We start from the raw sequence: 27,253 nt of genomic DNA on the forward strand, positions 1-27,253 counted from the left end.
ATAGGCGGCGCCCAGGGTCACGTGAAAGGGGCGCTCATGGCCGAGGGGGTTGGAAGCAGCAGCTGAGGGAGAAAGGAAGAGAAGGGACGGGAGGGGAAGGGAGGAAGGGGTCGTCGGGCAGCTGAAGGGAGGAGGAGGAGAGGGAGCAGTTCTGAGGGAAAGCGGGGCTCCAAGCCATGTCCATGGAGGACCCCTTCTTCGTGGTGAAAGGGTGAGTAGGCCGGGGCTGAGGCCTGGCTCTGGCTGAGCGGAAGCTGCGAGGGAGGTGGACTCCACCTGGTCCAAACAGTTCCATTGTTTTCCTTTTAGACAAGTTCATTAGAGGAAAGGTTCGGGGTTTTTCCCCCTATGTATATGTGTATGTCAATACCTATATCTATTTGTATTTATATCTATACTAGCTGTCGCCTGCCACGCGTTGCTGTGGCCCAGTCTGGTGATCTGGAAAATAAAGTAACGAGAAAGTGTTGGTTTCTAATATATGTAATTTCTTTGTGCTTGTGGGTAAGGAGTATTTCTTACTGTTAGTTTGTCAGTGTTGATGTGGAGAGTGTCTGGTTTGCCCACCCTGGAACATGCAAGATATCATTGTCTTTCTTTAAGGGTCCCTTTCAAATCTATGATACCAGGGGACAGCACCATCTTGTCTCCTGCATTTGCCATCAGTTGGGGACCCCTCCCCCCAGCACCAACTGCCACTCTGGGCCGGAGTGAAGAAAGGGGGGGGGGCAGGGGACAGTTCCACCTTGTCTCCTGTGCTATTCTAATAATATGTTATAATATAATATATAATATATTGTGTATACATATAATATTTATAATATTGTAATGTAATGCAATATACTACTACTAATAATAATAATATGATATTATAATTATATATTTACATTAAATGTAATATTACTAATAATATTACGGTATAATTGATATAGTGCAATATAGCAATATTTTTAAAACTGATATTGTACTATGTTAATAGTATATTGTATGTATATATACCTTGTAAACCGCTCTGAGTCCCCTTCGGGGTGAGAAGGGCGGCATATAAATGTCGTAAATAAATAAATAAATGTGTGTGTGAATCATATCTATCTATCTGTATCTATGGCTGGATGGGTCTTTGTCAGGAGGGCTTTGATTATGTTTTCTTGTCCTGGTGAAGGGAGCTGGACCACATGGCCTTAATTATGGGGGTTCTGTGTGGGAAGTTTGCCCCAATTCTGTCATTGGTGAGGTTCAGCATGCTCTCTGGTTGTAGGTGAACTGTGAATCCCAGTGACTACAAATCCCAAATGTCAAGGTCTATTTCCCCCAAACACCATCTGTGTTCATATTTGGGCATATTGAGTGCTTGTGCCAAGTTTGGTCCAGATCCATCATTGTTTGAGTCCACAGTGCGAGAAGATCCAATCAGTCCATCCTCCAGGAAATAAAGCCCAGCTGCTCACTGGAGGGAAGGATACTAGAGACAAAGTTGAAGTACTTTGGCCACATCATGAGGAGACAGCAAAGCCTAGAGAAGACAATTATGCTGGGGAAAGTGGAAGGCAAAAGGAAGAGGGGCTGACCAAGGACAAGATGGATGGATGGCATCCTTGAAGTGACTGGACTGACCTTGAAGGAGCTGGGGGTGATGACGGCCGACAGGGAGCTCTGGCGTGGGCTGGTCCATGAGGTCACGAAGAGTCGGAGATGACTGAACGAATGAACAACAACAACAACAGTGCTCTCTGGATGTAGGTGAACTACAGCTCCCAAACTCAAGGTCAATGCCCACCATACCCTTCCAGTATTTTCTGTTGGTCATGGGAGTTCTGTATGCCAAGTTTGGTTCAATTCCATTGTTAGTGGAGTTCAGAATGCTCTTTGATTGTAGGTGAACTATAAATCCCAGCAACTACAACTCCCAAATGACAAAATCATATTTTTTGAGTGGTGGTCACTCCTTGTGTTGTGAGATGTTTTGTTGCCAAATTTGGTGCGATTTCGTTCATTGGTTCTTTTGTTTTTAAGGTACTCATACACAGAGCATTTTTATAGATATAGAAGATAAATAAAAATGTAATGTTCATTTGTGGGATTAACAGAACTCAAAAACTACTATATGAATTGCTGCCAAATTTGGCCACAAGACACCTACTCACCCAAGGAGTGACCATCAATCAAAAAAAATATTGATTTTGTCATTTGGGAGTTGTAGTTGCTGGGATTTATAGTTTACTTCAAATCAAAGAGCATTCTGAACTCCACCAATGATGGTATTGAACTAAACCTGGCACACAGGACTCCCCAACACCAACAGAAAACAATAGAAGGGTTTGGTGGGCATTGACTGTGAGTTTGGGAGTTGTAGTTCACCTACACCCAGAGAGCACTGTGGGCTTTTGTACAATATTATTTCTAGTACCCACTAGATAATCAAGCAGTGCTTGTAAGTCATAGCACAGTCCAGTATTTTGGTATGCTGGAATGCTCCAGTGGGATTCCTTCCCAGATAATCCTCAGAGCTCGAGAGGCTTGTTCTTAAGATGAAAAGCACATCTGCGTTTTAGATGGATTAGGAATCAGCTTGTTTTCCCAGTAATAGGCAGATGAAACTAAATTAGGAGGGATAGCTAATGCACCAGAGGACAGAATCAGAATTCAAAAGGACCTTAACAGATTATAGAGCTGGGCCAAAATTAACAAAATTTTCTCTCTACAAGGATTCCCTCTATAGATTTCTCTCTACAAGGATTCCCTCTATAGACAACATCTACTATTTTATTTCAATTACCCAATACTAAATGGTATGAAAGATCAAGCTTAAAATAGTTGATATTTCAGTGCAGGCACATAAGCATATGGTTATTTATTTATTTATCATGTCGGGCAACCGAACAGTTGTATTACATTTTTGACAGAACAAACAAACAAACATACAAAAGACACAGAATTTGCAAGCTTGGTAGTTGATTAAATGTCCTTTGACTACTGGCCACTTGGAGTGCTTCTGGTGTTGCCGCAAGAAGGTCATCCATTGTGCATGTAGCAGGGCTCAGGTTGCATTGCAGCAGCTGGTCTGTGGTTTCCTCTTCTCCACACTTGCATGTTGTGGATTCCACTTTGTAGCCCCATTTCTGAAGGTTGGCTCTGCATCTCGTGGTGCCAGAGTGCAGTCTGTTCAGCGCCTTCCAAGTTGCCCAGTTTTCTGTGTGCCCAGGGGGGAGTCTCTCATTGGGTATCAGCCATTGATTGAGGCTCTGGGTTTGAGCCTGCCACTTTTGGACTCTCATTTGCTGAGGTGTTCCAGCAAGTGTCTCTGTAGATCTTAGAAAACTATTTCTTGAGTTAAGTTGTTGACGTGCTGGCTGATGCCCAAACAAGGGATGAGCTGGAGATGTCTCTGCCTTGGTCCTTCCACATAGTATTAAATGTGTTTACAGATAGCAAGTTGCCATCCTTAGTAATGATAATGAGATGTTCTGTCACGTTTAAATGATCTTTAATTCATTTATTTTCCTTGATTTCCAGGGAAGTTCAAAAGGCAGTGAATACTGCCCAGGGGCTCTTCCAGAGATGGACGGAGCTCCTGCAAGATCCATCTACAGCTACAAGAGAAGAAATTGACTGGACCACCAATGAGCTAAGGAACAATCTAAGGAGCATTGAGTGGGATCTTGAGGACTTAGATGAAACTATTAATATCCTTAAGGTTCTCTGATCAATAACTAAATGAACCTACGTAGTATTTATCCAGAAAACCTGGTGGTTTTGTGACAGTCATTTAATCCAATAAATAAATATGTTTCAGTATAGCTGATGTTGTACATGTTGTTGATACCAGAAAGTTACTTCTCATGCTTCAAGTTATCCTGTACAAGTCCATTTGTATTTCCTCTTCCATGTGCTATAGTTCCTTAAAAAGTGTTATTAAAGGCAAATATACTAAATAGCCATGGCATACCAAGGCAGCTGAGAACCTCAGAATTGTTTAAAAAAATTGAAGTAAGTACAAGTACTTTTAATATTAGTTGTCTGTTTCAAGTATATTAAAAAAAAACAACCCAGAAAATAAAATAGCCACACTCATAGAATCATAGAGTTGGAAGAGACCACATAGGACATCCAGTCCAACCCCCTGGCATTCAGGAAAAGCACAATTAAAGCTCCCTCGACAGATGGCCATCCAGCCTCTGTTTCAAAGCATTGTAGACATTTTACATATACTTTTGAAGCACATTCTAAAAATGATCTGATGAATTGTTATTGTTAACAATAATTACACTATGTAACAAAATTTGAAAAAAGTTATGTTCCTGGTAATTTCTGTTTCATTGTGTGGTCCTTACTTTGAAAGTAGTTGCTCTACTCCAGAAACATCATTTTTGTGGATGCCACAAATTATATTGAATTGGTTAAGAATCTACGACATATTCACTGAAAAACTATAGCAAAATGTGCTGCAGGATGTCCCGCAAAAACAAAGTTTTTGCAGTTTAATAAACCTATTCCATGTTTTTATCATAGAACCAATTAGGGAATGACAGTGTTATTTTTAAAAGGCCTTCTTACTGCTTATTAGGGTAATCTGTATAGCAGACAATTTCCTTAACTGGCTGTTATCAACGCATTGTTGAAGCTAATCCTCGGAAGTTCAACCTCGATGCAACGGAACTGGGTGTAAGAAAAGCCTTCATCACAAGCACTCGGCAGGTGGTTAGGGTAAGCCATTTGAGTCTCTTGGGGAAATTATGTTGTAGAAGATAAAGCAACCACTAATTCTCCCAAGTATGAATGCAAAAGCTCTACAGTAAAATAAGAATAATGATTGTGAAACACATTTTTTCTGAGGATAAGTCTGAAAAAATAGCTTACAGAAATTATCGTATTTCTTTGATTCTAAGGTGCCATAAATTTCAATACCATCATACGAAAGCACCTATATGATTCTAAGATCCAGTGGCGCAGTGGGTTAAACCGCTGAGCTGCTGAGCTTGTTGACCGAAAGGTCGCAGGTTCGAATCCGGGGAGCAGCGTGAGCTTCTGCTGTCAGCCCCAGCTTCTGCCAACCTAGCAGTTCGAAAACATGCAAATGTGAGTAGATCAATAGGTACCGCTCCGGTGGGAAGGTAACGGCGCTCCATGCAGTCATGTTGGCCACATGACCTTGGAGGTGTCTATGGAGAATGCCGGCTCTTCAGCTTAGAAATGGAGATGAGCACCACACCCCAGAGTCGGATACGACTGGACTTAATGTCAGGGGAAAACCTTTACCTACCATATAGGGAAAGTGCCTCTTAGAATTGAAGAAATACAAAATCTGTGTTTTAATAAACCTTGAGAGTTTGGGCATGGATCCAGCAATTTGTCTGAATATTTATGAGCAGTTAGTTGGTGGTGTCATTAACCTTACTACTTTTTAGTGTTATTTGTTGTTTAATTATTACATTGTCTTGCTGAATGTTCTAATGTTGGTAGCAGCTCTGGATTTGTCATAAAACGTTCCCTCAGAAGTTTCCTGGATGTCCCATGAAGAATTGTGGCTGTTTACTGCTGTCACGTCAGCTTTAACTTACGGTAACCCAATAAGACCTTCAAGTCACCCACCACCTCTGCAGCAGTCCTTGCAGACTCAGGGCCATGGCGTCCTTGACTTAACCTATCCATCTGTCATGCAGTCTTCCTCTTTACTGCTTTTTAAAATCATAGCAAGCATTAACCTTTTTTTCGAATAAGTCTTCACAAAATATGCGCTAAGTACCAAATGACAGTCTTGGGGCCCTTTTAATCATCCCAACTTCTAGGGAGAGTATGAAGGATAGGCTATACATCAACAAGTATTTGGAGGATGGTGTGGGGTTTTAGTCAAGATTTTTTTCTGTTAAAATATCTTGAACTTAAATATATAGGTACTGAAAAGAGTTTGCTATTCAGCCTGTTCAATACATCCAACATTTGTTTTGATGCATTAATTACCAGTATTATTATGTAATAACAACTGTCCATTTTCCTCTGTACTTCAGGGTAAAAGCAGGGAAAGCTTCAAAATCAGTTTACAAGTGTGTGAGAGAAAGCGTTTAAGAGAAAAAAATGTTCTGGGCTCTGGATTGTAACCTGCAGATTCAAAATGCCAGTCTGATGTATAAGAGGAGCAGCAATGTTTGGTTAGCAAGGAAGCAAAGGGTATTTGACATGCAGTGAAATCATTGGAAAGCAAGGCTTTTAACACTTATGGGAGAAAGGTACAGTTGATATACTCTGTAGCATTGTATACTGTACTTTTTGCTAGAGTAAGCTATGAATTGCCACTGTTTTTTGTAGTATGGTATGCCTACAGTAGTGAGGCCTCAAGGCTGCCAAATTTTAGTCCAAGAACCCCTCCTTCCATTTAAAATTCCCAGTTGAATTGGCAAAACAGCCTGTAGCATTTTTTTCTATTTCACTTTCCCACCTTCTGAAAAGTACATCTGAATGTCTTACTATGGAAAACAGAAGGACATTAAAATATATTTTTGATAAGAATGTTTTGTGAAAGATAATAAGTCACAGTAGTCCAGCAACCCCATTAGCTAGTTCATAAAAACTACAAATGTGGATTACTTTTCTGATTGATTCAACATCTAAAGTAGCAGCGAGAGTCTGTCTGGAACAAAATACTGACCTCAGAAAATAAACTGATAACGAAAATTTTCAAGAAGCTAATAGAGTGGTTCAATAAGACAGAATTGATTAAAGAATGCATGATCAAGTGGGCCGAAAATATAGGCCACCCAATTAACCTAAAACAGAGGTCCTCAAAGTTTTTAAACAGAGGGCCACGTCACAGTCCCTCTAACTGTTGGAGGGCCGAATTATAATTTGAAAAAAAAAATGAATTCCTATGCACACTGCACATATATTATTTGTAGTGCAAAAACCCTTAAAACAATACAATAATTAAAATGAAGAACAATTTTAACAAATATACTTATTATTTCAATGGGAAGTGTGGGCCTGCTTTTGGCTGATGAGATAGGATTGTTGGTGGTGGTGGTGGTGCTGTTGTTGTGTGCTTTCAAGTCATTTCAGACTTAGGTTGATCCTGAGCGAGGGCCAGGTAAATGACCTTGGAGGCCGTATCCGGCCCTCAGGCCATAGTTTGAGGACCCCTGACCTAGAACATTGGGGGAAAAAAATGGAACAGAAAGATAAGATACATTTGTGCTGTGGATTTGAGAGAAAACTGGATGAAGATGATGTACAGATGGTACATTAACCCACAAAAGCTTGCTAGATGTTATACAAATACAAGTGAAATACGTTGGAAATGTGACGAACAAACCGGCTCCTTTTTTCACATGTGGTGGTCATGCAGAATTGCCAAATCATATTGGAGAAGTATACACGGGAAAATTGAGAAGATATTAGAAACAAAGATTGAATTCAAACCGGAACTCTTTTTATTAGGAATATCAGAGATTGAATTGGAACCTAATGAAGAAAAAATATTTAATTCGCAAGCGCAAATTAAATTCGCAAACGAAGGACAGGACCTTCTCGGTGGTGGCCCCACGACTCTGGAACTCCCTCCCCAAGGACATCAGGCATGCCCCAACATTGGCAGTCTTTAGAAGGAGCTTGAAAACATGGATGTTCCCGTGTGCCTTCCCAGAATAAGGAATCCCAAGCAATATGTCCCAAATGCACTTTACAAGAGAGAATTGTCTGCACACCCACTTATCCTTAAAATATCCATCCTATTTCACCTGGACATGCCCAACATTTTTTAAAATTTTAATCATTACATTTGGCCCTGCCACAGGTTTTTAAATGCGTCATGATATTTTTGTTATTGTTTTGCTTTGCTATGAGTTATTTATTGTTGTATTGTTGTTGTTGTTGTGTTTTTTGTTTCTGATGTATTTTGGGCTCGGCCTCTTGTAAGCCTCACTGAGTCCTGCGGGAGATGGTAGCGGGATATAAATAAAGGTTTATTCATTACCTAACAACAGCGGCCAGGATTTGCTACACGAGATGTTGGAGATCTAAGGAGATCCCTACACAAGAACAGTGGCTGGTCAAGATAATAGATATCATGAATTTGGATAGATTAACACAGTTAATGAAGGCAAACCAAAAGATGAAGATAACAAAAACAGTTTGACACCCAGTCAAGAACTATCTAATCCAGGAAAACCTCAGATGGATGAGAAACATTTAACGACAATTAAACATAGCATTCTAATAAAAAAATGCTACAAGAGGAATAACCTTTCAATGGAAAAATCATTCAAAGAAACCTTCAAGTCAGACGCGAAGGTGACTGGAAGCCGAAAGTTTTTCTTCTATCCTCCCCTTATTCTTTTCCCTCCCCAAACAATCCCTTTCTTCCCCCATCTTGCCCATACTTTTTATCTCCACCCCTTCTCTCCCTCCTCTCTTCCCCTTTCTTCTTTTAACCTACTATGTAAAAAATATTCAATAAAAATGTATTTTTTTTAAAAAAAACATCTAAAGTAGCAGCCTGCTCAAACAAAACTAAAGTAATAGGATACCATTTATATTCATCAAGAAAAATCAAAGTTTGGATTCCGTTCCATTTCACTTGCTAATAAAAAAACTGTCAAGATTAGCATTTTCAAATACACAATAATGTTCAGGTTGCCTAATGAATGTTAATTGTTATTCTGTTTCAATTGTTTTATCTAAAACAGATGTTTACTAATGTTGGGAGCCAAGCAATTACTAAAATAATGTTTGTTTTTGTGACTCTGTATTGGTTTTGGAATGAATTAGTATACATAGTGGGTTTTTTATTAGCATTCACCACACCCACTACTAAAAAGAACACAGCTAACTATTCTTTGTTTTTGGAATTTTAACAAGGTGGCTCATAAATATTCCTTATAGAGCAATTATATACATCAGTGGCTGTTCCGCAGAATGCTAGGATTCCACAAAAGAATCATAAGGTTCTTAAAAAATAAATAAATATCTTTTTAAAAGTCTGTGGCAGAATATGAAGAGCTTATTGAAATTCAATGTACTGATTCTTTTAAAACAATATTTAACTCTCTTTATTTCTAAACCTACATTAGGCAAAATATTCAGGCAATAGGAATAGATAAAAAAAAGAAAGATTTGGGGGTTCGCAATGCTTTGGGGCAGTTAGGGTTCCGTGGGGAGTCTTCTGAAGGGTTCCATGACCAAAAACGTTTGGAAACCGTTGATATACATTCCCACTCTGATACAAAATCATTCTCTGTGTAAATATATTTTGGATTTGAAGTTTTCTGTCAGACTTGTACTCCTCAAAGCAACCAAAAATGCACACAATATATCAGACAGGCTTTCAAAGCCCCACTGATTTCTACATCAGGCAAAGGTGTTAAAAATCACATAGAAATAAAAATAATACAGCAATGTGAGAGTCATAAGTTGTTTCTTCTTCTTCTTCTTCTTCTTCTTCTTCTTCTTCTTCTTCTTCTTCTTCTTCTTCTTCTTCCTCTTCCTCTTCCCTGCTTTATCTCTCCCAAAGGAGACTCAAAGTAGAATAACATAGAAGTATTAGCATACAATTTAAAATATCCAGATATGCAAATATTAAAGCCTACATTTTGTCAAGATGTTGTTTTTGTTGTTGTAGGCTAAGATAGTCTGGATTGGAAGGATATCATTACAGACAAAGGTCACTCCTCCCTTGGGCCATGTGGACACTGAGAGACAAAAGAGTCAGAAAATCTAGCCAATAAAATGTCAACTCCATTAGCAACAGAACAAGTAAAAGAGCAGAGTTGTCTCTCCCTTCAGAGTATCTTAACTGACAATCACAGAAATCATTGTCTTGACAAAATGTAGGCATGTGACTCTCAACATTGTCATTTTTCTTCTCCTGTATGATTTTATATTGTTTCCTGATAAAAATTTAAAAACTTGTGTGATGGTGTGTTTTTGGTTGCTAGTAAAAGTATTGCTGTTTTGTGGGTTTCGGTTGTTGTATTTTTCTATTTGTCCAAATTAACTATTCGTGGATATGTTTTATACATCTGTTCATACAAGATAATTGCTTATATGAAGTAAATGTCCAGTGAAGTCTAAATGTGGGCTTTGAGGGGTTCTCAAAATTTTTGTGAGCAGATGAAGATATGAAATAAAGAGATGGTAAAGTTGGGCTACCCATTATGACACAGAGATTGAGAGTGTCATTGTGTAAATAATACACAATTTTCATTGTGTAAATAATACACAATTGATTCTGCTACATAACACCTGTGTTTAATGACAACATAAATCTGAAAGCAGACCTTTTTTTTTTACCCTCCCCATTTTGTATTCAATCTGTACATAGTTAACATTGTGTCTGTTGGGATGGGGGGGACGGACAGGGGGGGTATAAAATTGGGCTGAAATGCTTTGAGAGAGAGTTGGGGAGTGTTGGGGGGGGGGGAGAAGAGAAGGGGTTTATATTTTTAATTGCAGCAATAATGTTTCTGCTTATATCTATGATGTTTTTATAGTTTTAATGGTTTTTACCTACAGTTATATGTTATTGATTTAGATATGTGATTTTTTTTATATGTATGTGAGGCATTGAATTTGCCATTTATTATGTTGTAAACCGCTTTGAGTCCCCCCAGGGGTGAGAAAAGCGGTATAGAAATGCAGATAATAATAATAATAATAATAATAATAATAATAATAACAACAACAACAACAACAACCACCACCACCACCACCAGATTCACAACTATGTTTTTGTGTTTATACAGATGCATGGATATCTGTATCTGCATGTGCATTAATATCATATTTACTACTTCACTTCCACAAACTGAACTGAAAACAGATTGCATCAAAAGATAATGTCCAGCTGTTTCCATAGAGGAACTTAGGCAATGTGCAAAACATCCAACAGGATTTCAGTCATTTCCTGTCATGGAGATAAAGCAGTTTAGTTTTTGTACACCAATATACCTGTTAGTTATACTTACCTTAGAATAATAATTTTAAAATATGTGGTTATATGTTTGCATTCTTTTTAACAAAATAGGATATGAAGGACCAGATGTCAAATACGTCTGTTCAAGCTCTGGCTGAAAGGAAGAACAGGCAGGTCAGTATTATTGTTAGATTGCCTTGTAAATTGTCTGCAAAATGTATTGGGTTTGGTTACGTCATTTTTACCGGATATTAGTATTTAAATGTTGTGCATTATTCATACTTGCCCTAGTTTCTGATATGCTAAGGCAGCAAGATTCATGTTATTATATTGAAGATTATAAACAATTCTGCCAAGGCTGGAATGTATATAGACATTGGGATTAATTTACATATTCTCCATAACATTGTAAGAATGGGGCTTTTGCTCAAGATAATATTTCTTGACAAGGCAAATGCCCAATGATAGTAACTCTGCCTTTCTAAAAATAGTCCCTGTTCTTGCAAAGAATGCATTTGTGTGGATCAGCAGCAAGAGGTCCTTGTTTCCCAAAATCCTGATAAACCGGGGCCCAGAGCCTTCCTATATAATATGACAGCTCAGGAGGATGGAGTATAATGGGTTCTCTTCTGCTCACGATGCAAAACAAACCAAGGGTCTTATCCATCCTGCACAAATGTATTAGTTTTGTATCGCTTTAATTGACATGATTTTCTTCAGAACATCCTGGGATTTGATGTCAGAATCACAGACGCCTTAAAGTAGTTCTCAAACAGAGTTTATTAAACAAAAGCAAAAGGACACAGAGACACTTAACTGCAGTGCCTCTGGTCAAAACTCAAACCACAACCAGTCCTGGTTAAAAAATGAGTAACAGAAGGTAAAACCCAGATTATCCAGACAAAAAACCCGGATTAAACTAAATGTGTTGAAGCTAAAACAAAAGACACGGTACACAAACAGTTAACAAAGCAGTGAAGCCGCAAAGCAGGAACCCGTAGTCAGCCTGAGTACGAAGTCAAGGCAGCAGCAATCCGAATTAGCGTCGTTCCAATATCCACAAAAGCAGCGTCGTCGTCAAGTCAGTCCGAAGTCAAGGAGGGGGAATTCACACTCACGAGAAGTCAGTCCAAGTCATTATCAGGAACTCCAACCTGCAGATCCCGGACCCAATTCCAATACGAACAGGCAGCGACAAGTCCCATGCAATACCCAAAATCACAAACGTATACCAACACCTTGCCTTCTGCAAAGACCCATTGTTTCTGAACCTACTTTTATCTTACTCCTCATCATCCGAAGATGAGCTGACCACCGCCCCATCGTTATCCCTTGCAGCTGATCCCAATTCCACACGTGAACGTCTACTCCCATCTCTCCACCTTCTCCACCTTCTGTCAAGGCTTAGATCCCCCCAAGATTCAGTTGTATTCCCCAATTGCCAGTCCTTACTTCCAGAAAACCCCACAAATGTATCACTAGACGTCAGTTCCACACAAACAGCTTGTACTTCTTTTACCCTAGTCCAATCCAATGTATCATCCCCATCTTCATCACTGCTTGACCCAGCACCCCAGAGAAACCCATAAATGACTCCTCATCTGTGGGAGCTGCAAGTATATCCCGGATCCTCTTCCTTTGTTCCTCTTCATCAGACTCCTGCTCCCAAGTAGTCCTTTTCCATCCCCTAGACTCATCAATGATGTTTTCCTCCTCTTCCTCACTCATTGACCCAACATCCCCAGAGAATCCCTCGAATGATTCCTCTTATGTAGGAGCTGTAAGTATATCCAATGCTCCCAAGAATAAATGGTCTGTCTTGGTACTTACTGATTTTGGAAGTGTGATACAAACATATTTAAGTCACAGCATTTAATTTTTATTTGCCGTTTCTTTACTGATACACAGGTCCTTCTGGGAGAAAGTGGAACTCATGGCTGGAGTTCTGGAGCTGACAAATATAGTCGTTTGGATCGTGAAATGCAGTCTGTGAATTCAAACTTCATTGAGGATCAGCAAGTTCAGCAACAGGTAAGACATTTCTCATGATTCGCTATACAGTATTCATTAGCAATGTTGTGTATAGTGTATATAAAGGTGGAGTTGTGGACAGAAGTTAGTTTTGTTGACTGATACTAATGGGATTAGTAGATCAGGTTTTGCCATAAAAATGTAATGGTATTTTATTTCGTATCAAAAGCATTGCATAAATTAGTATAAAACTGATAAGAATAGAAGGAGCATAGGCGGCTAAATATCTTTTGACCAAAAACGGGCAATAGCAACGGCATTGTCTGTAGCCTGCAACAATTCTTCCTCTGTACATGAGGCAGGGCACAGTGAGCAAGCATACAGATGTGGATTTGTCTGTTCTGCTCTACTGTCACACAAGGTATGGGATTCTTTTAGGTAGTGCCATTTTGCCAGGTTGTCTTTTGTTCTGCCCACTCCAGTTCTGAGTCTGTTCAGGGAATTCCAAGTTGCCCATTCTTGATTTGCCCCTGGAGGAAGACCCTCATGGAGGGCGGGGGGAGGCATCCAGTTGGGATTTCCTGTTCTAGCTGCCCGGAGGGATACCCTTGCTGTTGCAGGGGGAACGTCAAGAGGAGTGGTAGTTCTCATAAACCTTTTCCTTGATTTGAGTCTACTGGGCAGGTACACTGGGCTGGAGTCGTATAGGGTTTTGTAGGTCAAAACCAGCACTTTGAATTGTGCTCGGAACTGGATCGGCAGCCAGTGGAGCTGACATAACAGGTGGGTGGTATGCTCCCTGTATGATGCTACGGTGAGTAATCTAGCTGCCGCCCATTGGACTAATTAAAGTTTCCGAACAGTCTTCAAAGGCAACCCCACGTAGAGCGCGTTGCAGTAATCTATTTGGGATGTAACAAGAGCGTGGACCACTGTGGCCAGATCAGACTTCCCAAGGTACGGGCGCAGTTTGAAGGTCTGTGACCTGGCCCTCTGTTTAAAAAGTTTGAGGACCCCTGCCCTAGATGATGCTTTGTAGTGGTCATGGGGCAGTACTATTTACCAACATTTTGGGAGAGGGGGAGGCAAAGTGCTCTTTTAACTTACTATCACCCACTCTAAAGTAGAAGAACAGAACTTCTGAAGAGAGAATTTGAGCCATAGAGGTGAAGACATTCCTCTTGGAATCTTCTGTGTGTGGTGAACAAACTGGGTTTCCCTTACAGATAGTCCTTAGGTGCTTAGGAAATTAGGGTTGTTTGTGTAGGAAACTGCAAATGGCACCGGTTGTATTTGGATACCTAGTTGAGGCAAGGGTGGAGGATATCAAGACTATGCATGCACAATTATAAAGAAGAAAAATTGAAGATTACATTAAGACTTGTTCCACATTATCCGTTCTTTCTCATTAAAACAAATGATGAACACATTCCTCTTTTTTGGTCCTCAGTTAATCATAGAACAGCAGGACGAACAGTTGGAGCTGGTCTCCGGCAGCATTGGGGTGTTAAAGAACATGTCCCAGCGCATTGGAGGGGAGCTAGATGAACAAGCAGTGTGAGTACCAAACATGTTTTAGTCACAGCCTTCCCAACTGTAAAATTAAATGTGTTTTTGATGTTGTGTCATGTTTGCGGGCTTTCCTGAAACCTGTGGCTTAGCAGGAGAGTGCATCTTCATTATAGAATTGATGCAGTTTACACCACTGATTACCATGACTCAGTGCTATGGAATCAAGGGAGTTGTAGTTTTGCCTTGAGCCATGGCTGTTAATTCTACAGTGCAGGTGCCCCTAAAGTTCTAGATTAGATTGACCTTTGATCCGATCCACTAGAACAGCGGTTCTCAACCTGGGGGTTGCGACCCCTCGGGGGGTCGTTTGGCCATTTTCTGGGGGTCGCGAAGCCGCGCCCCCTCCAAAATGGCAGCCAACCCCCTGAGCCACTGGCACTCCCGCGCGTGAAGCCATCTGCCCGTCCCTTGCCTCCTTCTGATGGCAGGTTTATTATTATTATTATTATTATTATTATTATTATTTTAGACAAAGCATAAAATTAAATAAAAAATGAAAGTAGAAGATGATTTGAAATTATGGTATCGGTATTTTTTTAAATGCCTGGTATCTAAAATAATTTAGCCTTTGTGCCAGGCAGACTCTTATACCCCAAGTCTTATGTCAAAGATGAGAAAATCCCTTTCTTTGTGGCAAAAAGTTACCTCCAGTGAAGCGGCATTCTTCCCTTCCCAAGTTAAATTTAAAATTAAGTCAGCAAGACTGCTTATAGCAATGAATTGGAAAAGAGAAATAAATATACAAATAGAGGAGTGGTACAAGGAAGTATATGGAGCCCTCAGTGGGTCAAAGCACTGTGCCGGCAGGACTGAAGACCGACAGGTCGCAGGTTCGAATCTGGGGAGAGGCGGATGAGCTCCCTCTATTAGGTCCAGCTCCTCATGTGGGGACATGAGAGAAGCCTCCCACAAGGATGATAAAACATCAAAAATCATCCAGGCGTCCCCTGAGCAACGTCCTTGCAGACGGCCAATTCTCTCACAACAGGAGCGGTTGCTCCTGACACGACAAAAAAAGTATAGAAATTGGCAATAAATGATAAGCTGAAATGTATATTAAAAGCTAAAAGAGGTATATGGAAACAAAGTTATTTTGATGAAGTATGGAGAAAATTTATTGAAAAAAGATTTAAAAAGAAAGAAGGAAAGTTATCTCCACAAGAAGAACTGACATTTTGGACAGATGATATGTAAAAGCTGTTGCTTGGGAGGGGGGAGGGGGGCAGAAAAATAACAGTAGATGCCAAAAGTTAAAGAATGGTAGGTTGTATTGAAATATATGAATCTGCTGTAAAATAAACAATGTATAACAAATGTACTGAACTACTAGCCGTCCCCTGCCACACGTTGCTGTGGCCCACATGGGGGTTCTGTGCGGGAGGTTTGGCCCAATCCTATCGTTGGTGGGCTTCAGAATGCTCTGTGATTGTAGGTGAACTATAAATCCCAGAAACTACAATTCCCAAATGTCAAGATTCTATTTCCTCCAAACTCCACCAATGTTCACATTTGGGCGTATTGAGTATTCGTATAGAGTTTGGTCCAGATCCATCATTGTTTGCGTCCACAGTGATCTCTGGATGTAGGTGAACTACAACTCCAAAACCAAAGGACACTGCCCACCAAACCCTTCCAGTATTTTCTGTTGCTCATGGGAGAACTGTGTGCCAAATTTGGTTCAATTCCATCGTTGGTGGGGTTCAGAGTGCTCTTTGATTGTAGGTCATCTATAAATCCCAATAAATATTTTCTGTGTTGGTCAATGACCGAAATAAATGATTTGATTTGAAATCCCAGAAACTAAAATTCCCAAATGACAAAATCAAAAATGAGTGAAGGACATACATTGGGTTGTTAGGTGTCTTGTGTCCAAATTTGGTGTCAATTCGTCCAGTGGTTTTAGAGTTCTGTTAATCCCACAAACGAACATTACATTTTTATTTATATAGATGATAAAATAATAAAATATTTTTTAAAAATAAAATTAAGTTTTAAATTTTAAAACCAAGTCCATTGCATAATCTGATATTCTTGTCTCCCTTTCTGTGGTCCCAGCATGTTGGATGATTTTGCTCATGAGATGGACAGCACTCAGTCACGACTAGATAACGTTATGAAGAAGCTTGCAAAAGTGTCCCACATGACCAGTGGTGAGTAGCATGGAGTCTTAAGAGGAACACATTACATCTTCCTTCATTGCAGGAACCGACAGAGGTTGACCTCAGAAAGGCCCCAGTTGGGCAACCTCTCCCAGAATCCTCTGCTGGATTTTCCTGGCTGTGGGATTCCACTGAGTCAAGCATAGAGTTTCTTTGGGGTTTTCTCATCTTTTGGTTACAACTGACTTCTCAAATTTTCAGGACCAGTTGTGACATTGTGCACTGTCAGCTAAACGAAATGGCATGGTGATCTGGAAGCTTTTGCAGGGGTGGAGGTCCTTGCTTTAGTGGCGGAGACTCTTCAAATTTCCATCCCACACTTTTTCTTGTGTTTTGTTGTTCAAGGATACCAAAAGCAAAAGCTCAGTTACCTTTGTGGGTAGGGAAGAATGAGTGCGGTCAGGATCTTGCTGGAAAGAAGTATTGCTTTCAAACTACATTCCACCCAACTCTTGGGAGTTTGTTAGATGCCTATGAGTAAGGAGGAAATTAGTAATGCTTCCCTTGCAACATATAAGCAGGAGGGGAGTACTGAGAAAGTCCTAAAGCATTTATTTGCTTCACTAGGTGTGAACCCTGAAACTTGCCCCAGAATCCCAAGCAATACACACAAAAATGTCAAGGGAATACAGACTTACAGGTCCGAACGCAAGTTAAAAGGAAAAACCAGCAAATTGTATAAGATAATAATTGATATTAAGGGGAAAAAATAAAGGGCACAACATTAAGAAAGATATGGGAAGAAGACCTAGGGATTAGAATAAAAGAAGTGGATTGGGTACAATTATGGGATCAAAGATATTTAAAGAATTTATCGATACGTGTTAAAGAAAATTATTATAAATTGGTTTGGAAATGGTACTTAACACCATTAAAGATTGCAAATATTAATAGGAATGCCACAAAAATAGTTGGAGGGGTTGCCAGGAGGTGGGTACATATATACATATGTGGTGGCTATGTAAATATGTAAATGAATTTTAGCGGAATGTATTTGGAGAAATAGAAGCTATAAGCTATATCGATATGAAGATAGGGAAAAGTGCAAGCATTGCACTGTTGTCACTATATAACGTTAAAAAATTAAAAAAAAAAACCAGAGAAAGATGCAATAGATAACATGTTAACTGCAGCAAGATTACTGATAGCGAATAATTGGAAAGGTAAAATAAATATATCAATTGAAGAATGGTATAAAGAACTATGGAAAATAGCAATAAATGATAAATTGACATGTAGGTTAAGAATCAGGAAAGTGGTATGGAAGGAAAACGACTTTGATGAAGTTTGGGGAAAATTTATTGAGAATGGCTTAAAAGAAGTAGATGGGAAATTACCTCCACAAGAAGAAATGGTATTTTGGAAAGAGAATGTAAATTGAGGTGGCTCAGAAGTGGGGGGGGGGGGGGGGGGGGGACACAGAGGTGAAAAAAAGTATACAAGAGTATACACTTATAGTTGATGTAGTGAATTGAGGACAGAATATAAGAGTATTGAAGGTATTGATGTATTGATGTATTCTAAGAAAATCAATAAAAATATATTTAAAAATAAAACAAGTCAGAACGCATCTCCCCTTATGAACCACCCAGGACCTTAAAATCGTCTGGGGAGGCTCTGCTCTCGTTACCGCCTTTGTCACAAGTACGTTTGGTGGAGACAAGAGACAGGGCCTTCTCGGTGGTGGCCCCTCAGCTGTGGAACGCCCTCCCTATAGATATAAGATCGGCCATCTCCCTTTTAAGATTCCGGAAAAAAGTCAAGACGTGGCTTTTTGAACAAGCGTTTGCAAATGCAGAGTAATTGACATTGGAAAATGGAACGACTAGACAATGAGTCCGGACAACGTATCAGCACCACTTTTCTTATTGTGTCTTGAGTTTCTGGGGCTTAGTATGCTAGAGAGGATACTAAATGGAAAAGTATTTCTTCTTTAGCTTTTCTGAAAAATGGAGGCCTAACCCGTACCTATTCTTTTGCAGATCGGCGACAGTGGTGTGCAATTATCATTCTCTTTGCTGTCCTGATGGTGGTGATTATCTTGTATTTTGTGCTGTGACAAAGTGGAACTTGGGCGCTGTTCCTTGCTCCCTTTTCAGTGGACTCCCAGACAATCCTCCGATTCCCATTATGAGAACTGTGTTTTGGGAGCAGGAGACTGTGCTCCTCTGTGGATGGACACTAATGTCATTACTGTCTGAACCTCGTGGCTCTTCTGCTCATCATCATGATCAACTTGCTGAGGAAATAATGGTAAACAAAGAAATGCCCAAATTCTACTGTCTGTCGCAGGAAGCACTTCCTGCAAATTGGAAGGGAAAGAGCCATTTCCATCCTGCTGCAGGTGTGAATGGTTTCCAGGAAGTACTTCAGATGCCTTTCTTCTGCTTGTAAAGACAGGACTCTTGGCAGTGTTTTAAAAGCCACATTGGCCAGTGGATTCTCTTCATAAGACAGCTTACAGCACTGCCTTGCAAAGAACCATGGAGCCACATGGGTCTGCAAAAGCAGTCACTAATTCACACTGGTTTGTGCTGCCAGTTCATGAAAGGTAAATGTAGCCCCCCTCCCACCCCCCATGTTAAATAACGGCACAGAGGAATACATCTTTGGGCATTTCTGAAGACAAACAAAACCAGAATGAGGATTGCTGTGAGCCCAGAAGTCTAAGGAAGATCTTGAAGGCAGGGGACATTTGCACATACGGCCTCAGCAATTCCCACTCTTGTCTAGGTGAATGATACTGACCCTTACTTTCATGTGAGGCATATCTGCTTCTGGGCAGAAACCTTGGTGAAAACTACTGTCTGTGTTCGAATGGTAACCATACTGTGCTGTCATGCTTCAGGCAGAGATAGTTTGATTTCAATTTCCAGAGCTTTAACAGTTTTACTGTGTTGCAAAGTGGGAAGCCAGTCAGCTTTCTGTAGCTAAAGTCTTGCCTGCTTTTTTTGTGTGTATGAATTATTTTTGGTTTTGAAAATGATCCTTTGTGGAAAAAAAGACTCTTGCCCATGGGGGGATTGTCCTTTCTTGATTCTACTGCTTTTCATTAACAGCTGCTTCTGTTTGGTGACTGAATTATTTCAGTTCTAGGTTTTAATCGCAGTTAAATTGCTCTCTCCTGCGTATGGGTAACATGCGCCTGTTAAGGTTGAGAACATCTTAGATGCACATAGAGATATGTGGAACTGCACCACCTTGTCAACAGCAATAGTGAAGCTGGTCCAGAGCAGAAGAAAACTACAAAAATGGAAGCTAACAATTCCTCCTTTTCCAATCCTGTGAGAAAAGATTTTGGTCTCTAGTTTTAAAGAATGAATCATGTAGGATAGGGAGGAAAATTGTGTGGCTGAAACAGATCGCACTTCTTCCTTTGAATAGATAAAAGAGGTTTGGCTCCTGGTGTCTTGTGGGAGTCCTTGAGTGAAGAGGTCAGTGATGCTGGTCAGGCTTAATACAGGGTGAGGCAGCATAACTTCCTTTTTTCAAAACTTAATAAAACCCATTGTATGAATCATTTTTTTTATACCGCAGGCGCATACCTAAAGTTTTGTTTTACGTAATTTTGAAGATCAAATTAAGTAGGTGACGTCCCCCATTCTCCAAGGCGTTAGTCATGTAGTTTATTCGATTTATTTATTTCGTGTCAGGGCAGCCAGTCAATTATATTACATTTCTAACAGAACAAAGCAAACAAACAGACATAATACAAAATGTGTGAGTTTGGTAGTTGATTAAATGTCCTTTGACCAGTAGCTGGCCACTCGGAGTGCTTCTGGTGTTCCTGCAAGGAGGTCCTCCATTGTGCATGTGGCAGGGCTCAGGTTGCATTGCAACAGGTGGTCTGTAGTTTGCTCTTCTCCACACTCGCATGTCGAGGATTCCACTTTGTAGCCCCATTTCTGAAGGTTGGCTCTGCATCTCGTGGTGCCAGAGCGCAGTCTGTTCAGCGCCTTCCAAGTCGCCCAGTCCTCATTTGGTATCAGCCATTGGTTGAGGTTCTGGGTTTGAGCCTGCTACTTTTGGACTCTCGCTTGCTGAGATCTTCCAGCGAGTGTCTCTGTAGATCTTAGAAAACTATGTCTAGATTTAAGTCGTTGACGTGCTGGCTGATACCCAAACAGGGGATGAGCTGGAGATGTCTCTGCCTTGGTCCTTTCACTATTGACTGCTACTTCCCGGTGGATGTCAGGTGGTGCAATACCAGCTAAGCAGTGTAATTTCTCCAGTGATGTAGGGCGCAGACACCCTGTGATAATGCGGCATTTTATTCGATGCTTTGATCATAGGTCTTTCACATACAAGGCAAGGCAGATAAATAAATACATAAACACCGAATTATTAAATACAATATGAAATACATAATAAAATCCTATAAATCATTAAAATGCTACATATATTGATGGCAAGATGCACCTTTAAAATATTACATAATGTACAGACTCATACCTGCATAATTAAAAACCAAGTAAAAGCAAATAGATGCAGCATTATTAAAACTACATAAACAGCCACTATTAGTTGAGAGCATCCCCAGCACAGTCAACTGTAATATCAGAGATTAGTTTTGCCCGGATTTTCTGTGCTGCCAGGGCAAAAAGAGACACCTTGTGAGTAACCACAGGGTTAGTGTCAGCCAAGAGATAGACAATCTTTTCGGATACAGTGTTGGTCTGAAGGAGGTGAAGAATAACCCCAGGATTTTGGTTCCTGGTTCAGAATACAAAGGGCAGAAAAGCAAATAGTGAGGCAGATCCTCAATTTCTGGGGCCCCACAAACACATAAACGAAGAGCCAGAGGTGTACCCGTATATCTGCCATCAATCACTGCTGTGGGCATACTTTGAAAATGAAGGGCTGTGAAGGCTTGTCTAAGTTTTGGAAATGTGAGCCTAGTCAGGTAGATAGCCCTATCATGGTCAAGTTTGTACAGTCTAAACTAGTGGGAGAATTTGGAATTGTTAATGGCCTGCCTATCATGGTGGGCACAATTATTAAAAATATATTCCTGGAGCTTCTCCCTTGAGTTCAAGATAGAAGGCTTATCAGACAGAGCAGGGTGAAATTCCAGCAGCTTCTGGTATCTAGTATTCCAGACTTTGCATTTTGCTAGCTGTTCAAAACATCCCTTGGGGAGAACCCTAACGGAGGAGTCTTTTACATTTCTCCAATAATTAAATAGGGTAAAATGAACACGTGATCTAATGGAGGGGAGACCAACTTCTGCCCGGACTAAGGCTGCCGGGGTGTGTTTGTCATGACTCTTGCCAGCATAGCAGGCGTTATGTTGGCAATTTCTTCCTGGATGTTGGTCTTCAAATCTTGTAGGGTCCTTGGACGGTTCACATAAACACGGGATTTCAAAAAACCCCATAGAAAAAAAATCACAAGGGGCCAAATCTGGAGAGCAGGCCAGCCACTCCAAATCCGCTCGAAAAGTAGGCCTCAACGGCAAAAGCACGCTCCTCACTGTTCCAACGCATGATGGCAACTGAACTGTGTCAGGACAAAACTTTATACTCCCGCCTCTCGAACGAGACCACTAGCACTCCGCTACGTCTTCAACCGACTGAATGGCGAGCATTTTAAAAAAGGAAGTTATGCTGCCTCACCCTGTACAAAGGGAAATACTCATAATCACTCCTGGCCTGCAGCAGAGAGCTCTGGGAGCAGGGGAAATCATTGAAGATGAATACATTCTTACAGGCAGCAGGCAGAATGGTCTAGCCAGTTCTCTCCATGCCCTATGTGTCCTAGAAGTGTCTACATCAGTGGTTCTCAACCTGTGGGTCCCTAGATGTTTTGGGCTTCAACTCCCAGAAATCCTAACTAGCTGGGATTTCTGGGAGTTGTAGGCCAAAACACCCAGGGACCACAGGTTGAGAACCACTAGTCTACATTATTGGGTTGTTGTAGGTTTTTCGGGCTATATGGCCATGGTCTAGAGGCATTCTCTCCTGACGTTTCGCCTGCATCTATGGCATGCATCCTCAGAGGTAGTGAGGTCTGTTGGAACTAGGAAAAAGGAAAAATCTGTGGAATGACCAGGGTGAGACAAAGGACTCTTGTCTGCTGGAGCTAGGTGTGAATGTTTCAACTGACCACCTTGATTAGCATATAATGGCGTGACAGTGCCTCGAGCAAGGTGATTAGATGTCCTTGTTTGTTTCCTCTCTGTTGGTGTGCTGTTGTAATTTTAGAGTTTTTTTTATACTGGTAGCCAGATTTTGTTCATTTTCATGGTTTCCTCCTTTCTGTTGAAATTGTCCACATGCTTGTGGATTTCAATGGCTTCTCTGTGTAGTCTGACATGGTGGTTGTGAGAGTGGTCCAGCATTTCTGTGTTCTCGATTAATATGCTGTGTCCAGGTTGGTTCATCAGGTGCTCTGCTATGGCTGACTTCTCTAGTTGAAGTAGTCTGCAGTGCCTTCCATGTTTCTTGATTCTTGCTTTGTTTGCTGCAGACAGGCAGATGCAACCTGACAGTCTGTTTCTCCAGCCTTCCTTCAACATCTTCCCAGAGCTGATGCTGCTCAAAAAAATTCCAGCTAATCAGAGGAGGTGAAAAGAGATAGATGAGTGTAAAAAGACTTTTTACAAAGGTGCTTTTGAATCTGAAGCTTTGTTGACAGAGGTATGCCTATATACAGGCAGTCCCCTGAGTTACCTCACTACCTCTGAGGATGCTTGCCATAGATGCAGGCGAAACGTCAGGAGAGAATGCCTCTAGACCATGGCCATATAGCCCGAAAAACCTACAACAACCCAGTGATTCCGGCCATGAAAGCCTTCGACAATACAGTCTACATTATGCTGCTGTTTCTCTGAAAGGTGCAGAGAAGTTCCTTGATGAGGAATGGAGGAGTTCCTTAAAGGAAGGAAGTTTTGAACACCACTACTTTACTGTGTCAGTAAGCTTTTCTTCCCTTCTTCTACTGTACAGCCAATCCATGCGGTTGGCCAGGTATCTCACTCCAGCTTTCCCCAAGTTTCAGAATGTCTACTTTGTACATCAGTCTTTAACACTTATTTCTCGAAGGCCTGAAAGTCCATTTGTTGTTTTGGGATTCAAGCTCTGTCCTCAAAGAGATGAATGTACTTTCAGTGTTCGTTGAAGAAGCTTGTAGTGAGAACTGAGCTTGTTTTCTAGTATTCCGCTGCATTGTTTCTCACACTTCTCTTTCTCATTCTTTACCTTTTTTTGTAATAATGTTTTTTTAACATTTTAAATGAACTGCTTACACTCCACCTCCTGTATAAATACTGTAATGATGTCTACTGTGTCTCTTAGTGACCAAGTGAATTATTGTGGTTTCCCCCTTTAAATTACATGTGTCTTTAATGCAGCCACACACACACACCCAGGGTGAGACTGTAGTAACAAAAGCCTGTGTGACTCTCGGTGTCTCCCTTGGAGTGGCTGCCTTCACAGCGCTGCTTCAACAAAGGGGTCCTTTGTGTGTGGGAACAATTTCTGGTTTGGCTGCTACTTCAGGACAGGCAGTGCTTTTGTTCCAACTAAATTCCATAAAGCGACTACTTTTAGACACGAGGTTAACAATCTTTTGAGACTTACTTTTCGAAACAAAAAAGATGCCTCTTCTCCCCAGCCAGCCAATAGAGGCCAAAGATTCATTGCCCCAGGTGTTAGCGACCACAAAGTAGCTGTTCATCCCGTTTACAAAGGTGACAAGACTGCACCAATTCATCCGTCACAACTGCTCATTTTAATTTCATACTGCTTTTTATGTGCCTTACTAGCCGTCCCCTGCCACGCGTTGCTGTGGCCCACATGGGGGTTCTGTGTGGGAGGTTTGGCCCAATTCTATCGTCGGTGGGGTTCAGAATGCTTGTGATTGTAGGTGAACTATAAATCCCAGGAACTACAACTCCCAAATGTCAAGATTCTATTTTCCTCAAACTCCACCAGTGTTCACATAGGAATTCATTCACACAACAGTTTGAGGGACTGTGACCTGGCCCTCTGTTTAAAAAGTTTGAGGACCCCTGCTTTAAGGCGTACAGGTGGTCTCCAGTTCTCTTTCGGGGAAAAAGTGTGCCTCAACTCTTTCACATTTTAGCAACTCTATAGCAACAGAGACACTCACTGGAACACCTCAGCAAGCGAGAGTCCAAAAGTGGCAGGCTCAAACCCAGAACCTGTAGATCAGGGGTCCTCAAACTTTTTAAACAGAGGGCCAGGTCACAGTCCTTCAATCTGTCGGAGGGCCGGATTATAATTTGAAAAAACATGAATGAATTCCTATGCACACTGCACATATCTTATTTGTAGTGCAAAAAAACCCCACTTAAAACAATACAATGAAAACAAAGAACAATTTAAACAAATATAAAATTATTAGTATTTCAATGGGATGTGCGGGCCTGCTTTTGGCTGATGAGATAGGATTGTTGTTGTGTGCTTCCAAGTCGTTTCAGACTTAGGTTGACCCTGAGCGAGGGCCGGATAAATGACCTTGGAGGGCCGTATCCGGCCCCCGGGCCTTAGTTTGAGGACCCCTGCTCTATTCTATTTGATGAAGAGCTGTCAGTACTTCCTCCTTCCTTTTGGTCGCCCAGCATTTTCTGATCTTCTTTCTTTATGGCATCGTAAAACACCTCCCCCGCTATTTAGTGGTACCTAATTTCTTGTTTTAAGTCGTTGACGTTCTGGCTGATACCCAAACAAGGGATGACTTTAACAGCCATAGCCATGTATGGGGATATGCTCAAGAGGACAAAAATGGAGAGGCTGTCCTCTCCTGGTCTGAACTGCACAAACTATCACTCATTCGTGATAGTAAGCTCCCACCACCCTACAACAGCGGGAGATGGCACCGAGGATATAACCCAGACCTCTTATTTGTGAGTGACAGCATTGTACAGCAATGCACTAAATCAGTGGGAACACCAATCCCAAACACACAGCACTGACCAATAGTATGCCAACTGTTCCCAACCATAAGGTCTCAGGAAGTTTGATTCAAATGAAGATTCAACTTCAGAAAGGCAGATTGGACTAAATTCTCAGTCATGTTAGATGACATGATCACATCGGTCGCGCCAGTCCCTGAGAAATATGTGCTATTATGTGTAATGTAGCATATCACTCGATGAGAAAGGCGGCGGGGGGGGGGGCACAGAATGGAGACATATTTACCATTTTGTTTCCTGTAGATTATCACCCACCCAAAAGGAGGGAGAAACACTTATCTCCCTCCTGTCCCTCTATGGAGGTTGAGAAGATTGGGATATAAAAGTTTTAAATAAATTATTAGTAAAATGTGCTCTTGGGTGCTTTGTGAAGCACCAAGTATTTAACTAAAGGTAGTAATACACTTCAATTACCTGCTCACTTGACTTGAAAATTAGGCTCTGTGAATTTTTGTAGAGGGCTCAAACTTGCCGAAGAAACACCCACAGATAGGTTTTGAAATGCACAGTAAGGATAACTGGCGACCACCATTTTGGATGGAAAAAATTGTGATCCAGGGGCAAGATGAGATGAGGGGTTGCTGCACATCATGTCCTCAGGTGAAAGCATCCAAGCGTTGGCAGGAGGAACCATTACCACTAAAATAAACCATGCAATTATGGATTTTTGTCGACCGCTGTTTCTTTTTCATGCTGTTGGAATCATTTTAAAAAAACAATCTTGCTACAGTATTAAAAATGGAAATTCTCCTTGCACCTGTGGAGTCTGGTTACATTTCAAGCAGTAGGAGTTTTGCAGCTGTTGGGAAAAGCGTGATTTGGCTTTGAGGCAGACATCAACCATTCACACTGCCCCAATTTGATCCCCACACTTGTTCCTGGGAGCATAATCTTCCTCCACTTCATTTTTTAAAATCTTTTAATCTTGTAGGGTACTTTTCCATATTCAGGGCCTGAAACTAGATACTCTAGGAACAGCTGTGTGGGGTGGTAGATGGGACAGACTGTGCACTCACATACAGGCAGCCCCCAGGTTATGGGCAAGATAGGTTCTGTAGGTTTGTTTATAAGTTGAATTTATATGTAAGCCAGAATGCGTACCTTTTTAAGTGTAACTCCAGCCATACACACACACAAAACACACACACATACACAAGCTTTGATAGCATAGGGAAGGGCTAACCCCCGTTGTCTTTGTTTTGTTGTCTGTGCCCCTGTTCAGAAGATACCATCTCATTTTTCTGTCCCTGTGCGAATTGGATTTTGAAAAATTTGGCTTGGTATGGAAACAAGATTGGTGAGGAAGCTTCAGTGAAGACATCCGTTCCCCATGATAACCCTTTCACTTCACTTCATTTCTTAATTAGTCGCTCCCCACCAAGGTGCTCCGAGCGACTTAGTCTAAAATAGCATTTACACAATATAAAAACATTCAATATAAAAACATTCAACAGTGACTATTTGGCAAATTAGATCTGATTACTTAGATACACAACCAAACAGCCAAGTCTTGAGTGCCTTTACAAAAGGTTGCAACTCCAACATTGCTCTAATGTATGGAGGCAATGAGTTCCACAGAATTGGAGCATAGGTTGAAAAAGCTCTACGCCGTGTAGCTTCCAGGTGTACCTCCCTAGGGCCTGGTATGTATAGGAGATTTTCCTGGGTGGATCGAGGTGACCACTGATGGAGAAAAGGAATGAGGCGGTCTCT

At 41.0% G+C, this 27,253-nt stretch overlaps 1 protein-coding gene across 1 annotated transcript; it reads left to right on the plus strand.

The window, feature by feature from the left end:
* Window positions 1-23,889, plus strand: STX6 (syntaxin 6). Its single transcript, XM_060774463.2, has 8 exons — window positions 1-211; window positions 3,514-3,683; window positions 4,610-4,704; window positions 11,012-11,074; window positions 12,809-12,931; window positions 14,322-14,428; window positions 16,499-16,593; window positions 18,585-23,889. Exons 1-8 carry the CDS (start codon window positions 177-179, stop codon window positions 18,659-18,661), a joined length of 765 nt encoding a protein of 254 aa, XP_060630446.1. The 5' UTR covers window positions 1-176; the 3' UTR covers window positions 18,662-23,889.
* Window positions 23,890-27,253: the final 3,364 nt, after the last annotated feature.

Source organism: Anolis sagrei, chromosome 4, assembly GCF_037176765.1.
Source record: "Anolis sagrei isolate rAnoSag1 chromosome 4, rAnoSag1.mat, whole genome shotgun sequence".
In the NCBI taxonomy this organism is placed as follows: Eukaryota; Metazoa; Chordata; class Lepidosauria; order Squamata; family Dactyloidae; genus Anolis; species Anolis sagrei.